Raw genomic sequence first — 16,353 nt, forward strand, 5'->3', positions numbered from 1 at the left:
ATAGTCTACAGCTTTCTGTTAGTATTACAGTGTAACAGAGCCACAAACATGGCTGTAGTCTTACTAGGCTAGTTGTTTCCCCATACTTCCATTCTTTATGCTAAGCTACCTAACCACATGCTGGCTTTAGTTCATATTATTTATGAAATGTATCATTCTGCCTAGTTCTCAGAAAGAAGTGGATTTTGAGTATTTCCCAAAAATGTTGAACTATTCCTTCAGCCATGAGACATGAGAAGAGTTTAACAAAACATCCAGCAGGTGGTGCTATACACTGAAATGGAAATTAAGGAGCTTTTATTGCACAATTTAGTTGTTGAAGCGTGATATCTTATTGTGAAGGACAACTAGGGTCCCGGATGCCGCCGTTGCCCAGCAACGGTTGCTGAGCAGCGGGACTCCTTAGATTTCAGCTAGGCTCGTGGCTATCATGTGTGACATCAGTGTAAGTCAGTCAGGAACTTCTCATAGCTCAAGATAAATCAACAATAAATCAACAATGATGGAGACATTCTCAGCCAAGATGAAAAAGGTGTTTACACGACGACAGAGGAGTCCAGTTTCACCCACAGTTACAATCCTATCAACGGACGACTATCCAAGCTTTATGCGTTTCCACCGAAGACATCTTGACCCTGAGTTGATAGTGTTCCCAGGCACTCATCACATTATGGTCTCATCAGACAGCCTGACTGAGACAGAAAGTATTCCATTTCCCGAGGAAATAATGAGGAAAAAGTTTAGTGACATCACTGATCCTCTCTTTGGTGACATGTCAGACTCTGATTTTGAGAGTTTGCTGTTTTCCACTGCCCTGGACGATGATGTTCTTCTGCAAGTTATTAAAGAACTGCAAGAGAAAGCCAAGGAAACAGACGCAAGAGGATGCAAACTAAAGAGCCTTAGTACAAAGGACTTCGCCAAAACATGTCTGTGTCGCTTACTGGGTCAGCTGGAGACCAAATTTAAGCAGTCCAAAAGAGACATCAGCGTAACTGATTTACGTGACCTGTTTGGAGAATTAGAAAACTACCTCGACAAACGGTTCACATTGGCTGATGACATATTACCGGTTGAATACGAGGATATGATTGATTCCTGCTATACAACGACGACGGAGCTGAGTAACATCCTCTTCACACACACGACAGGACGTTTGCCGCCCACGGTCTTGCCAGAGCCGGATGACGGGGAGTTTTCCTATAGCGAGAATGTATACCATCTACATGTTTTCATGTACAGAGATATATATGCCAAAGCCTGGAACTTCGTGCAACTCATGAAGTTGTGGCAGAGGACTCAGGTCGACGATGTTGCTGAAAATATGACACAGGCTTTAGAGGACAAGTCACCGGCACCAACAGCGTCACCGGTCGTCGACCAGCCCGAGAGCGTTCCTCAATGGACCTATGCACAACCTGCGCAGGACAACACCGCGCGGGAAGAAAGGAAGAAATTCTTCATTAAGATCATCTTGGGGAAGCTGGTTTCACGGGCATTCCGGAAATGCAAAGTGAGCTGGAGCATCGTGGAACCCGAGGCCATCGATATCATTCAGCGTCTGTTGGAAAAGACGTGGGCCGAAGTCGAGGGCATCGACTTTGATGTCGCACCAAAAACCTTCAAGGACCTCGACAAGACCATCTTTAACAAACTCTGCAAGAAGATGGGCAATGCAACAATGGTGCTGCTCTCTTTGAGATGTGGGGATGCGGCACTTGAAAACTCCATCGCCTCCTCCATCAAAAAACACTTGACGCCACCAACAAATAAGAGCTGCTACGGCAAGTTCTTCTCGTCCGTGGGCCGAGCCATCGCCAACGTCTGCAGGCGAGGAGAGAAGGTCGGTGTCATGTAGGCAGAGATGGGCAGTATTTCTATTACTTGTATTTGAAATACGTATTTCAATTACTTTTGAGTATTTTGTCATTTGTATTTGATAGGGCCGATAAAAATCGAACGTAATTTCTAACAAAAAATACTTTAGAGTGGAGTAATTTTGTATTTAAAATACTCAAAATACTTTCTCCACGAATCAAAAAACAGTTCACGAGTTCAGTCTTCAGATCTTCCAGTTCAACGGATTGTCTGTCAAGTTAAATATTTTATCTGCGTGTGACAGATGTCAACTAGCTTGATGTATAATTGATGTCTGGGTCTGGCTACATAGCCTATTGCATATACATGGTGATGGTTATAATATCAAGCTAGCGATCGATGCTAACATGCTAATGACGCTAGCATGCTGTCTAGGCTAGTGCATAGCCAGTGTTTAGCAAGTTAACTTATCAGTCGAGTAGCTAGCTATAGGAGGAGGGAGATTGGGAGCTTGTATGTTCATGATAACCTTATCAAGAGACGTCTGTCCATCTAATCTTGCACTGTATTACAAGTTATGCCAGTGGCGGCCGTGCATTGTATGCCTGGGCCTTCACTGCTGTCCTGCAGCTGAAATACCACCTTATAACCACATGATGGCGCTACAGCTATTCGTTTTTAAGGATGCAACTATATACATCTTCGTATTAACCCGTTTGGTACGAGGCTTACAATACGTTTGAATAATACTAGAGCACTTGGAAAATGCAGAAGTTTAAATTGAGGAAATTATGTTTTCTGCACTCATGTAGGACACGCTGATTTTACAGTTGGCCAGGTGGACAACATGTCTCAGCAAGATGATGTTCAAGAAGGACCATCAACAAGCACAGATGTGCTTAGTTACACTGACATTCTGTGACTGCTCTTCCTTTTTGTGGGCTTCACTAGAGCTTTGTGAACATTATAGCCCAAACCTGAATGCTCCGCTATACCAAATTGTGAGAAAACGGAAAATCCAGAAAAAAGTATTTCCTGTATTTTAAATACAGTATTGTATTTTGTTACATTTTCTGGCACCAGTATTTTGTATTTTATTTTGATACATTTATTTGAGGGGTATTTTGTATCAAAATACATTTTGATGTATCTTTGCCCATCTCTGCATGTAGGTGAAAACAATATATATTTTTCTCTCTCTCTCTCTCTCTCTCTCTCTCTGTCTGTTTGTATGTCTCTCTCTGTCCCTCTCTCTGTCTGTCTGTCTGTCTCTCACTCTCTCTGTCTGTCTGTCTCTCACTCTCTCTGTCTGTCTGTCTCTCACTCTCTCTGTCTGTCTGTCTCTCACTCTCTGTCTGTCTGTCTCTCACTCTCTCACTCTCTCTGTCTCTCTGTCTGTCTCTCACTCTCTCTCTGTTTGACTCACTCAGTAAATACATACGTCTGTCTGTCTGACTCACTCAGTACATAAAACCGTCTGCCTGACTCACTCAGTACATACGTCTGTCTGTCTGTCTGTCTGTCTGACTCACTCACATAAAACGAGACAAGAACTTGCGGATGCAGCTGTCTTTGACAGACGCTCTGTGCTTTAGCTCAACAATGCAGTTCAACGCGTTAGCTCCAAGGAGTGCCATCCCACGATTTACCTGTACAATCATTGGCAGATTAACGTGGGGAATAGCCAGTGAAGGCATTTGTAATTGTATTTGTACCCATCCAATCAAATTCAGCTCCTTGCCGTCAGCTGCTTGCAATTTGAATTCTTTTTCGAACAAATCCACCAGAGGTTGAATCTCGTTGGGCATATGTGTTTCAACCCATTGAGAACCGATCAAGGAATATCCCGCTCCTGAATCAAATTTTGCTACCGTTTCAATGTCATTCATCCGACATCGAATTACATATCTTTTCTCAATGTTCCTGGGGGTGGGGCGGGTGAACAATTCCCTTATATTTCTCTGTCTGTCCTTGTAAGCCAGTTCATCGATGAAGTTGGTCCCAATTAGAGGTGTTTTCATCACGAAATCCACATCTTTCAAGACCTGTATTTTTAATTGATGTTTTTTTGGGCAGCACATTCCAGCAAATTTAAAGCACTCTGTGATTTCGCCTACAGACTGAACCATATGTCCATTAGCCAAAGTTACTGCCATTTTGTTTGACAAATTAATATTTGCATTCGGCAAATAACGCCTCTGCCAACGCTCACTAATAACAGATATAGAGGCGCCAGAGTCCCAGATGACTCTAGTCTGCACTTGCCCTAAAAAACATTTTAGTTTATAGGATTTTGTCCCTTTTGGAATCACCTGGGGGTCATCACTCGGACTTGAGGGGTGAACACTCGTGAACTTGTATCGGTGTCTCCACATCAATGACAAAATATTGTCAACATTTTTGACGTGGCTTTGACACAGCTGGACTCCAATGAAGGAGTAGAACCATCTCAAGGAAGATCAGAAGAAATGGACAGCATGTGAGTTAAATATGAGTGTCACAGCAAAGGGTCTGAATACTTATGACCATGTGATATTTCAGTTTTTCTTTTTTAATAAATTTGCAAAAATTTCTACATTTCTGTTTTTTCTGTCAAGATGGGGTGCTGAGTGTACATTAATGAGAAATAAAATGAACTTTTTTGATTTTAGCAAATGGCTGCAATGAAACAAAGAGTGAAAAATTTAAAGGGGTCTGAATACTTTCCGTACCCACTGTATACTGCTGACTTGGATAAACAGTACGATCAAAGGCCTGATACTGTCCTACCCCACGGAGGCACCAAGCCCCAGGGGTTGTTAGAGCGTATAAGTATTCTTGGTCTTCAAGGAAAGACGAGAGTTGGGGAAAGAAGCCATCAGGTTAGAACCTGCGCTGGGTTAATCTTTTTAAACTTTTTACTCCGGAGGAGAGAATGATGGACAAACATTCAGCAACCATAGATTTGAATTAAGACATTAGTCCATTTGTAATATCTCCATTTGACCATCTTGTACTTAAGGTTACAGTTACATTAGCTCTCATCTTGTACAAAGCCTTCACTAATAAGACAACCAGTAGATCCTTCTCATGTGTTCATGTTGCTGTCACAGAGATGACAGTTGTGATGTCACCTTTTTATTTTATTTATTTAAATTGACACAAGGCATCCATGTAAATGATTTCTATGTGAATATGTATATATTCTGCTGTGTAAAATGTGCCAATCTTCTAAGTTTGCATCCCTGTGTGAACATTATTGATAAATGTTTCTCTTTTCATCATTTTCTCAATGTGATTTGGACAATTTTGGAGAAAATGTGCCTGTGGGGTGGGGGGGGCAACTTATTTAAAAAATATAAAGTATATGCACATGTGTTACTGCAAGTTAATAAACACGTTTGCTGACATTTGTTTTGCTGCTGTTAATGTTAACTGTCTTGATTGATTTCCTCTGCTTTAGGATTGCAATATATATATATATATATATATGAAATTAAATGAAATTATTGATAAATTAATTGAATTACAAGAACTATAACTGATTGAAAATGAGTTATTAGTAACTGATTTAATTAACTGATTATTAATATAGAAAAACAATATTATGAAAAAGATATATTAATTAATTATTGAATATATGATAAAAAAAACTGATTAAAACACTAAACTGACGCAAACAGGAAGTCCTCTGTAGGGTAGGCCGTCTCATTTCGTAGACCGCATGGTCTAGCCTACACGGTCCTCAGAGGACGCGGGCCACGTAGACCGCGAAGGCTGGGTCCTCCGAAGGATGCAGCCCCTGAATTGAGACACAGCTAATGAGACCCGCAGTCTGTTCCTGATGTACAGTCCACTCCGTTTTGTTTTGATTGCCGTCACTGCAGAACATCCCGCTTCACAGAGAGGATGTTGTTAATGGAAGCAGGTTTTTCAGTGTCAAGAGCCACAGGCGGATGAAATTGCGAGAGAATCCGGTCATTTTTCAAAATAAAACTTCTTTCAGACTCTGATAATCAATAAAACGGAAATAATATATTTATTCTTTCTGTGCGGACCGGGACCGGTCCGCGGCCCGGTGGTTGGGGACCACTGCTACTGCTATGAGCTACACTGAATTGAATGCTGTTCAGTTGTGAATATTTCAAGAATGCCCAACTTTCTAAAAATGTTCATGTGCGATGAGTGCGACTAACTGGTTGTAACCAGTTGCAATCACCCTCCCCCTGCTTCTCATTTTTAGTTGTTGCTTTGAATTTGGAAACTCTGGCACCTGCACACCCTCTCACACTCTATGAGCAAGGACACCTCATCGAACATCAGAGCATGACTTCTTTTCATTCCTCTTTGAGCTTTTAGCAATGAGTACAATCTGAATACATCTGCCCTCTACTGAACTGATTAGATAACGTCTGCAGCAGGTTTTTTTCCTGCTCTTATCTGGTGCACTCAATCCTGTGTAATTAGTCATTTAGCTCGTCTTAACTGCAAAAGAAAAAACACATTTTGACATCAAAATCCCTCTTGTCTTTTGTCCTGTTAAGTGTAAAACTATTTTTGATGATTCATCTTGAACTCGTGGCACTTTACATAAATTCATCAAATAAAATGTGATTCATTAGGGACTAGCTAACCGCGCCTGTCATATTTTCTTCTGAATCCAATAATACCTCTTTAGCTCAGGTTTCCATCAGTGCTTTGTCATCCCCAATCACAGTTACTGTAATAATATATATGATATAATATACAGTACAGTAAATAGCAAAGGCTGTATCTGTAGACTGGATATGCTTACACAAAACTAACAAGGGGATTAATAGCTCAATGTGCATATGTGCAACCAGTCAGACAACTCTGTTTACAGCCAAATAATGGAAGAATCACCGATAATTATGACCGTGGGGCATATTTCTGTTTGATTCCTTTTATCTTAACACCTTAGTATATTTAAAAATGTCTAATTGTTTTCTTTGTTTTAATGATTTCTGTATTGCCTGCACACTGTGAAATAAACGGCTCATGTTTCCACCATAAGTAAATCATTTTTCTTGTTCAGAGTGACATTGTGCAAACGCAAAGAAGTGTTTTTTTCTCTGACGTCCAACTCTTCAGCATCCTTTTTCTTTTAATGGCCATTAAGGACATTTATTCTTGCAAGAAGGAACAGAGTTGAACACATACAGGTTAATGCGTCAAGGCTGCTCAGAGGTCTGCCTCTGAGTTTCTGGCATACATATATACTGCAAAACACATGCAGTGTGCTGGCACAGCGTAATTTGCATAAATTCTTACTTAGGTAAAGTTAGAAAGATATTGAAAGATTTGGACTTCCCGGTTCAATAAATCGTTAACGAAACGTTGCTTTATTGAACCGGGAAGTCCGAATCTTTCAATATCTTTCTAACTTTACCTAACCTAAATTCTTTGACACAACGGATAACACACGAATTGCGTTCGAACAGTACTCTGTTCGAACGCGATTCGTGTGTTATCCGTTATCTGCACAAGGTCTGGAACATCACTTCTCTTTGACTATTTGTTCTAGTAAAAGGTTACCGAATCTAAATCAGGAACGTCGTGGTTGCAAATCTGCTCTGTGTAAACATTGACATGTTCAATAGGTTTATTATCTCTTATTTAAGACAAACAGCTGAAATGCTCATCAAGTAGACAACTGTGATGTCTAATCGCAAAACCAATTGAGACGCTTGGTGTCAAAAGAAGTTCACGCCAACACTCACATGACGACGCTGGCCTTTGGCCTTAGTCATTCAATTTTTCCCAACAGCAACCTATGTAAAAGCTGGATAAAAGCCACACGCTTGCAAATATTATGCACTGTATGGGCTAGGAAGCCTCTTAACAATCCTTTATTCTTTGTTTGGTGGTCTGAACATTTTACTTACAAGAAGTGGAGTTCTTTGGTTAACTGGTTCTGCATTAACTACCATGCATTCAATAATGAATAAGCGTTAATGATCTAATACAACATAACAGCAGAGTACTTCTACTATCCATTTTGCGATACTACTTATACACCTTTACTGATGTAAACAAGTTTTTTTAATGTTACGGTTACAACAGGAACTATTTCACTAGTTGAGGATCTAAATACTTCATTTTTCCATTATAACTCTAGGCAAGGCAAGTTTATTTGTATAGCACATTTCAACAACAAGGTAATTCAAAGTGCTTCACATAAAACCATTAAAAGCATCAAAACATAAGGCAAAAGAAAAGGAGATTTAAAAACGATTAAGAACATTCATTGAAACAATAAAAACAGTCATTAAAACATTAAAAAACAGTGTAAGAAATAAAATACAGTAGTAAAATGCAGAAATGCAGGAAATTGATTAATATATTAATTGAATGTGGTTCAATTAAAGGCAGCAGCAAACAGAAAAGTCTTCAATCTTGATTTAAAGGAGCTGAGGGTCTCAGCAGACCTGCAGCTTTCTGGGACTTTGTTCCAGATATGTGGAGCAGAAAAACTGAACGCTGCTTCTCCATGTTTAGTTCTGACTCTGGGAACAGAAAGTAGACAACCTAAGGGGTCGGGATGGTTCATAAGGTAGCAGCAGATCAGAGATGTATTTTGGCCCTAAACCATTCAGTGCTTTATAAACCAACAGCAGGATTTTAAAGTCAATTCTTTGTTTGACAGGAAGCCAGTGCAAAGACCTCAGAACTGGAGTGATGTGATCCACCCTCCTGGTCTTAGTGAGGACTCGAGCTGCAGCGTTCTGAATCAGCTGCAGCTTTCTGACAGACTTTTTACAGAGACCTGTAAACACACCGTTACAGTAGTCCAGTCTGCTGAAGATAAATGCATGGACAAGTTTTTCGAAATCCTGTTGAGACATAAGTCCTCTAATCCTTGATATATTCTTCAGGTGATAGTAGGCTGATTTTGGCTGATTCAGGTGATTCGAAAGCCTGACTGGAAGACATCAAAGCAGTTATTTACGGCCAAGAAGTTGTTCAGCTGTTGGAAAACCGCTTTTTCAATTATTTTACTTAAAAATGGGAGGTTTGATATTGGCCTATAATTTTTCATTGTTGCGGAGTCTAAACTAGCCTTCTTTAGGAGCGGTTTAATAACTGCAGTTATTAGGGCTTGTGGGAAGACATCTGAAGAAGGGATGTGCTTACTATTTGTAAAAGATCAATGGTCGTGCAGTTTGAAATATTTTTGAAGAAGTGTTGGTAGAATATCCAAGCAGCAGCAGGATGGCTTCAGATGTTGTATAATGTCTTCTAGGCTTCTACAGTCGATTGAATGAAATTGTGTCATATTTGAATGGATGTTATTCAGAGAAGGGGACAACACATATCCTGTGGTTGGTGTGGAGGCACTGACTGCTTGTCTAATTTTCTGAATTTTGTCAGTAAAAAAGGAGGCAAATTGATTGCATGCCCAGGTGGATTGGAGCTCAGCAGCTACCGACACTGGAGGGTTTGTTAGCCTATCGACGGTAGCAAATAAGGCGCGTGTATTGTTATTGTTTTTGGTTATGATGTTAGAGAAGAAGGACTGCCTTGCATTTCTAAGTTCCAAATTATAATTGCGAAGTCTCTCTTTATAGATGTCACAGTGAACCTGGAGATTAGTTTTCCGACACTCTCGTTTCTCTATTTTGACCAGCGTAGCATCTCTCCAAGGAGATCTTTGCTCCTTGGAGAGAGCTCATCTGGAGCCTTTCTGTCTCACTGTAGTTTCTACTACGTCGTTTCCAGGTAACGCTGGAAATGTTTTTGTCCAAATGCACTGAGGAACTAAACAACAGTCTTTCAGCTGACAAGAGCGGTATCAAGGAAATGACCTGGTACGGTTAGGAAGCATCTGCTGGTGAGGATGTGCATGCTCATCAAATCAAGGAAAGCGGCCTTCGAAATAACAGGCGTCATTTTCAAAATAAAACTCCATAAAGACTGCTCAAGCTTTGCTCAAATGCTAAGATCTTTTTTAAAGGTTATTTTTTTACGTTCTTCTCACCCATAAAGCAGAAAAGAAGCAGAGAAATTTTGCCGGTAAATCAAGACTCTTTTGCTTTGTGGCTCATTGTCTCAGTAGAACTGTGCACATAAAGTAAAACATTTCTTCTATCAGTTTGTGCCTCAAGGATTTGCATAACATCCAGCCATGGAGCTCAGTATTTACTTTTCTCAAAAATAACCACACCCAAGCCCTTTGGAAAAGCATAAAACAAATGTTTAAACCCCTTTCTCAATTCACCCCACACATATTGGACTCGGACGCATTTAAAAAAAGCATCATCATTTGGAAACTATTTATTGAACATTTGCAACCAGATATCAGTTAAATACAGAACTTTCATTTCTCTCTCTACATCCCCCAACGGCAGGGACTGGCTCCGCTTCATTACACTGAGAGGAGGGAATGTTACAGGACTTGGTAAGGCGCACACTGTGCTGGAAGTCATTTGGCTTTGTGTCTTCTGATAATAAAGAGAAACAATATCTGAGTGTGCTTCTCGAATGTCCAACGCTGCGTCCTCTCCACTCTCCACAGTTGGATCCTGCGCATACAGACCATGGCAAAATGACACAAATAGGAGCCGAGAAGAGAAAACCAGTATAGACGACTGAGACACACCCCTGCTGAATGCGGTCTGAGATGTGTAGCCATGATTTGAAAAGCTAAAAGTAAAATGATCAACATGAATATATTAGAAAAATGGCAATTAGTCTTTAATAAACACCTCGCCTCACCTACTCCCAACAAGACCAGGGTTATAAATTAAAACTGTCCAAATAAAATCAAATCAACCAAGACTTTGGGCCCATTCAGTTCCATTTCAAGACTGGAAAATCCTCATTGACAAAACAAATGGCACTTTTCAGTCTCTTGAACTGGAATCTAGAATATCGACTCCAATGGAATCGACCCCCAACCCTAAAATCAACTCTTTCTAATTTACATATATGGGTCAGGCGCTCTTCAAGCTTCCACCATCCTAGCAGTTGCTCCCCACAGGACAGGGGGACCTCTGTGGTCTCTTGAGGGTTAGGCCACGGTTTTGAAGGTCTGCAGTATGAGGTTGGTTTGGTGGATGAGCCGGTTTGCACTGATGAAGACATTTATTGCCCTGGGAACACACAAAGTTACAACTTGAGAAAAACAGACCGGAGAAGCTCATTGATGCCGTTTAAACATAGTAAACTATCAATGAGCAAAATTCAAATTTACACATCTGCTTTATTTAACAAATGACCAGCTGAGTCACTGCAAACAATCGGGTCCTTTCTTCTCCTTCAACCTCCATGGGTTCTTGGTACAATGGAGGTGGATACAATGTAAATAAGCATGGGAAGATGACCTTTATACAACACTAACAACAGTTTACGGTCAGTTGGCTACTGAGCAACAACACTATACAGTTTGTTTGCAAATTATGAAGCTACCACCAGCCGGGGAAACAGCTAGCCTGGCTGTGTGGAGAGGCACCTGAAAAGTTGACTATGCATTCCATCACATTTGTTTAATACATACAAAAACTAAATTGGACTACTTCTTGGCAGTTTCCAGTTGTCAATCAGCCAAGACAACCAGACTCCCAAAAGGTCAAACTATTCATTCCTTTAAAAACAACTTATGTTATTTAATTACAATCAGAATAGTCATCAAATCAACGAACTGATACAAACATTTTAGCATTAATAAACCAAGCAACATGGCTGTCTAGAAACGCGTGATACTCTTCTTCTAACGTTCACACATGGGGGGTTATGGTTACACTTACTTTCCGTCTTTGAAGTATGTTTTGAGGGTGTCGCTGAAACTTTTGGAGTATTTCACAAACTCCTTTTTCTGGTGCTCCAGAGCCTTAACGAACAAGAGAATAAACACAGAAACGTCGTAAAGAAATGAGGGAAAAGCGAGCAGCTTACACAGGTTTGTTTTTGTGTCCTTGTTACTCACTCTGCGATTCTGGTACTGATATTTCTTAATGACATTGTTGACTGTGTCCAGGAGCTCTTTTATGGCGCTGGCTATGTCTCTGTAGGAAACCAACAGCAACACAAGAGACGATTTCACAACACAAATTAAACCAAGAGGTGTGACACTCGGTGATGTAAGAGACGGTAACATTGAATTAATCATCGTAATAAGGACAACACTGTTATTTGTACTATCATCACCAATAATGGTTCTATTTCTAATGATACATGGTGTGTGTGTGTGTGTGTGTGTGTGTGTGCGCGTGTGTGTTTCCTCTCACTTGATAGTCTGTAGGAAGCGTACTCTGTCATTGATCTCATCAGGGATTTTGCTGAGAATGTGTTTCAGAGCTCTGGCCTTCTCATTTAGGTCCTGGAACTCCTGCTCAGGCCGGTCAATCATGAACTCTGCAGGGGGAAAAAAAAAAGGAGTTCAGCACATTCCCAGAGCATCGATGAGTTATACAACTGGACAGATACAGAAAACAAACCGGCTGGTAAAGTCAGGATAGAACAAAAGAATTGGAGAGAGGACGGGCATACAGCTGCATCACCTTAAAACCTGGACCTCAGGGTCACAAAAGGCCATTTCCACCACAGCACCTCTTTCTCTTATATACGCACCTTCCACATCATCAGCCGCCATGCGCAGTAGGGATTCAGTGAAGTTGATTTGGACGTTCTTTTTCTCCAAGATCTTCATAATGATGTCCTGAGTCAGGCCAGGGTTCTCCCTCTCCGCCTGACAAAAGAGAATTGGGCAAGCGGGGGTGAGGAACAGAAGGAAGCAATTCATACATAAGCCAGAGAATGCCTTCTCCGACCAAAGCAAGAAGAGGCTCCGAGCGGCAGAGAACACAGCTGGAACTCTGTTGAATGTCAGATGTCCGCTGTAAGCCGTTCAGACGAATGCACGAAAACTCTCCTCCTGAATAATTCAAATTTGAGTTTCGCAGCATTAGCGAGGTCATTCCGTGAGACGAGTGAACAAAAGGCTCACACATGTCCCAGTAAAACAGCTGTAAGGTGATCACATCTCCCTTTAGGTTTGGATAAAGACAAAGCCGCTGCTCCTTCATTAATATTTAATCTGTGCTTGCGTTGAACGCTGCTGCTCATCAGCAGCAGCACAGAGGTAATCCATGTGCTTATATTATTCCAGTGCAATCACAGCAGTGTATAGATAGAAAGAAAAAAAGAGGATCAAGACATTAAGAAAGTCTCATCTGATTCAATTACAATCATGTAAATGGAGATGCTTAAGCATAATGAACTTCATATAAACCTAACAGTTTCTACATTGCTAATAACTAATCAAAACATGTTATCGGGCTTCATACATTTAACTGAATACGACTTCACAAATGTCTCCTTTAACTCTACAAGAAAAAGAACAATGTCTGTAGTTTTTGGGCCCTCTCTCTATCTTCACTGTATTGAGGAGGCATAGAAGGCACGAGACAAACAAGGAGTTGATGTGATAACAGAATTCCTCAGTTGGAGGTTGATTAACGATTGCTTCTTTCACAGCGATTCGCTGGTGAATCAGCAGCAACAGCGTGGCTCCCACCAGTGAGAGGAAATATAGGAACACAGAACAGCGCTTTATTAAAACGTGGGTTTTATATACCTCCAGCCATCAATTCTGTTGGATACGATAACATTGAACTCACCAAACTAAGTGGTAAGATCTCTAAACGTGTTGTTGAGACAAAACATCTGACATCACATAAGGCTCTTGGAAATTCTCATGGGTGTTTCTTACTATTTGTGCTAATTCGTAATTAAAACAATTAATCAAAAAAATAATCAGCAAAACGGTCGAGAATGAGAATAATCGCTAGCTGCATCCCCGATTTGTTCCCGTCAGTGTCCTTGAGGAAGAACATCAGATACATTTTAAATTCAATGTGATTTTTTAAAAGAGAAATGGGGAACTGGGAAGCAGTCTAAATATAAACCAAATATATTATGACAGGAAGTTGTGATGGGTCATGGGAATGATGCTATTGTGTTGTTATGTGTTAGGTTATGATTAAAGCATAGTTGTACCTTTATGAAGGCTGCTCTGAGCGTCTGAGCTGCTGAAAGGTTGATCCTCTCCAGCTAATGAAACAAAAAAAAGAGAAAACACACGTTATCACAGCCAACTCTGGACAGGTTGGAGTTGTTTCAGCATTTATCAGTTGCACTTCTAGTTGTTTCTCCTTTTTTTAATCAGTCTAACACAAATGTAACTTAACTATAATAAGTCTGTGTATTTATATATATTTTTTTAATAATATCATAATATATTAAAAGGTGACTGCTGACAGCATTAGATGTTTTACCTCATTGAAAACCGGGTACATCACGGCGTACAGAGTCATGGATACCATGGAGTTTGTCTCCGCTTCATTCTTCATCTCCTCCATTGTCATCCTCCAGGGGAGGAGCAGCTCTTGGTGAAAAGGTAGGGAGGAAACTGCAGCTCACACACACTCACACATACACTCACCCACTCACTCACACTCACACACACTCTGAAAACCACACAAGCTCCAGATTGGCAAGAGTCTGGAGAAAAGAAATTGAAAGAAAACAGTGGGGTACTGATTAAGCTTAGTTTGACTATATGGCAAGACATTGACTATTTAGGTTGTACAGTGTATTCTAAGAAGGTTCTTTTTTTGATTTGGTTATTAGTGGGAACGCACTGATTTGATCAACTGTTTTAGTATTGGCGATGATCCTGACTTGATGAAATGGATCAGGTACTGGCTATGATGTGAACGATCCACATGAAATACAGCTCCTTCTGCAGTGTCATGATGAAATTCAGTGTTTCAGCTATCAGTTACATTCATTCAGTCACAGATGGCTGCCGACTAGTGGCACATCGATCCCTGGCTTCATGTTGCGTGCCAAAACTAATTCTACTTTGACTTCCACGCAGGGAGTTGAGGCCTTCAAATTAGTATTGGGTGAGAAAAAAGTTGGATCTGTATGCACTGAGCAGGTTATTACACAGTTGTAAACAAACACTCTTTGATGGACAAACCATGACACTGTCATGAATCTGTGTTGCCTTAAACATACAATTTATAGCATTTCTCTACTGTAATTTCTTGTTGCTTATCAGCTAACATATCCCGTGTAACTGATACCAACCAACACTTTATATCTAACCTAGTAAAACTCTAGGTATCTTTCTAACAAGCAGGAATTGGTGCCTTGGTGATTGGTTTAGGGGAGTGGCACAGTTATGTGTGATCTTGCTGGTGACAGCAAGGCCAACGTGACCCAACAGCAACTTAAATGTGTAGTTATTAGATTACACAAACTAAAGATTAAGGAAACAAGCAGTTATTGCAAGCAAATCCTCCTTCCTATCTGTTTTGAATATCTATTTAGGCCAATTTAAAGAGCAACAAAACATTACTGACAGAGAAATGGTTGGCAGTGCAACTCAGCTTTTAGTTGTTAGCTCTTGTTAACTAGATTGTAAGCATTTGGGTATTTGACTGGCTTTACTGTGTACTTGTGTCATTCCTGACCTGTCTTATAAGATGTACAGTTAGATTACTGTTCGTCAGCTACAGTGTCTGACGCGATGGCTGGCTAACTGGCAGGCTAAGTTGACTAGCTAGACGGCTAACTAGACGTAGCTAACAAAGTAGCTGGTGTGACGTTAACTAACGTTTGGAGTTTTATTTAAAGCAATACATTATCAAAATCAATTGTCAGAACAATAACGTGCTGTGTACAGTGACATATTGATAGCGATCTAACCGTAAAGAGACTCAATTGAGGCCTATGGCCGACCAAATCGATGATAGCAAACTGCTAGCAGTTAACAGCGTAGCTTACGTGCTAGCTACAGTAAATTGGAGATTTTGTATTTGCTGATGAGCTAAAAACGCGTCAACAAACTGCTTTGAAACGTGTGTGTAAGTCGGTATATGCGTGTCCAATGTGTACTTGTATCTACCTGTGGTCTGACTTCTTAAATCGGTTGGTTACGCCGTCGATTGCCTTTTAGCTGCTATGTTTTCTTTACAAGTTAAGGCGGAAGTTTTTTAGGACTGGCCTGAGCGACATCTTCCGGTCCGGAAGGTATATACGTTGCTACGTAAACATACGTCCTCCAATCAGAGGGCGGATGGATATAGTAACTGTAAAGTCGTATAAAATAGTTACCTTTCTGTTATTGTATTATTTTTTTTGACTCTCTGGGTCTAAATACAGTCCATTATACAAAAAATATACCTATATTGTATCTGGCCAGTATATGTAGGTAACTTACTGTCTGTTAATTGATAAATAATTCATTTTTCATGGAAAAATGTTGAATATTCTGTTTTCAGCCTCTCAAATGTGAGAAGCTCCTTTTTTCTAATATTATAGTATTTTAAATATATTTTTGTTAGTCGGACAAAACAAGCAATGTGTGTATGGGGCTCTGAGAACTTGTGGGAGGCGTTGTTTTTTTTTTACATTTCATACACCAAAATATCAATCAATTTATGTTTTTGAAAATAAATGTAAGATTAATCAGTTGTGAAAACAATTGTTGGTTGCAGCTCTAGATTTAAAAAAAAAAAATTGACA

At 40.2% G+C, this 16,353-nt stretch overlaps 1 protein-coding gene across 1 annotated transcript; it reads right to left on the bottom strand.

Annotated features, from left to right (window-relative positions):
• Positions 1 to 10,061: 10,061 nt before the first annotated feature.
• LOC116383889 (programmed cell death protein 10) lies at positions 10,062 to 15,861 on the bottom strand. The gene is made up of 8 exons (XM_031848066.1): positions 15,734 to 15,861; positions 14,094 to 14,319; positions 13,816 to 13,869; positions 12,388 to 12,505; positions 12,045 to 12,171; positions 11,744 to 11,822; positions 11,565 to 11,647; positions 10,062 to 10,910 (listed from the first exon to the last, which is right to left on the bottom strand). The coding sequence occupies exons 2-8, from the start codon at positions 14,181 to 14,183 to the stop codon at positions 10,829 to 10,831; spliced, it is 633 nt and encodes a 210-aa protein (XP_031703926.1). The 5' UTR covers positions 14,184 to 14,319; positions 15,734 to 15,861; the 3' UTR covers positions 10,062 to 10,828.
• Between the last annotated feature and the right edge of the window lie 492 nt (positions 15,862 to 16,353).

The sequence above is a fragment of the Anarrhichthys ocellatus genome, unplaced genomic scaffold (assembly GCF_004355925.1).
Source record: "Anarrhichthys ocellatus isolate YVR2014 unplaced genomic scaffold, GSC_Weel_1.0 scaffold7, whole genome shotgun sequence".
Lineage (NCBI taxonomy): Eukaryota > Metazoa > Chordata > Actinopteri > Perciformes > Anarhichadidae > Anarrhichthys > Anarrhichthys ocellatus.

Excerpts from the sequence above, each read along its gene's own strand:
- LOC116383889 (XM_031848066.1), bottom strand. The coding sequence starts at position 14,183 with ATGACAATGGAGGAGATGAAGAATGAAGCGGAGACAAACTCCATGGTA. Across the intron at positions 12,506-13,815 it reads TCAGAGCAGCCTTCATAAAG|GCGGAGAGGGAGAACCCTGG; the intron begins GTACAACTATGC and ends CTCTTTTGTCAG. Across the intron at positions 11,648-11,743 it reads ATCAGTACCAGAATCGCAGA|GCTCTGGAGCACCAGAAAAA; the intron begins GTGAGTAACAAG and ends TTGTTCGTTAAG.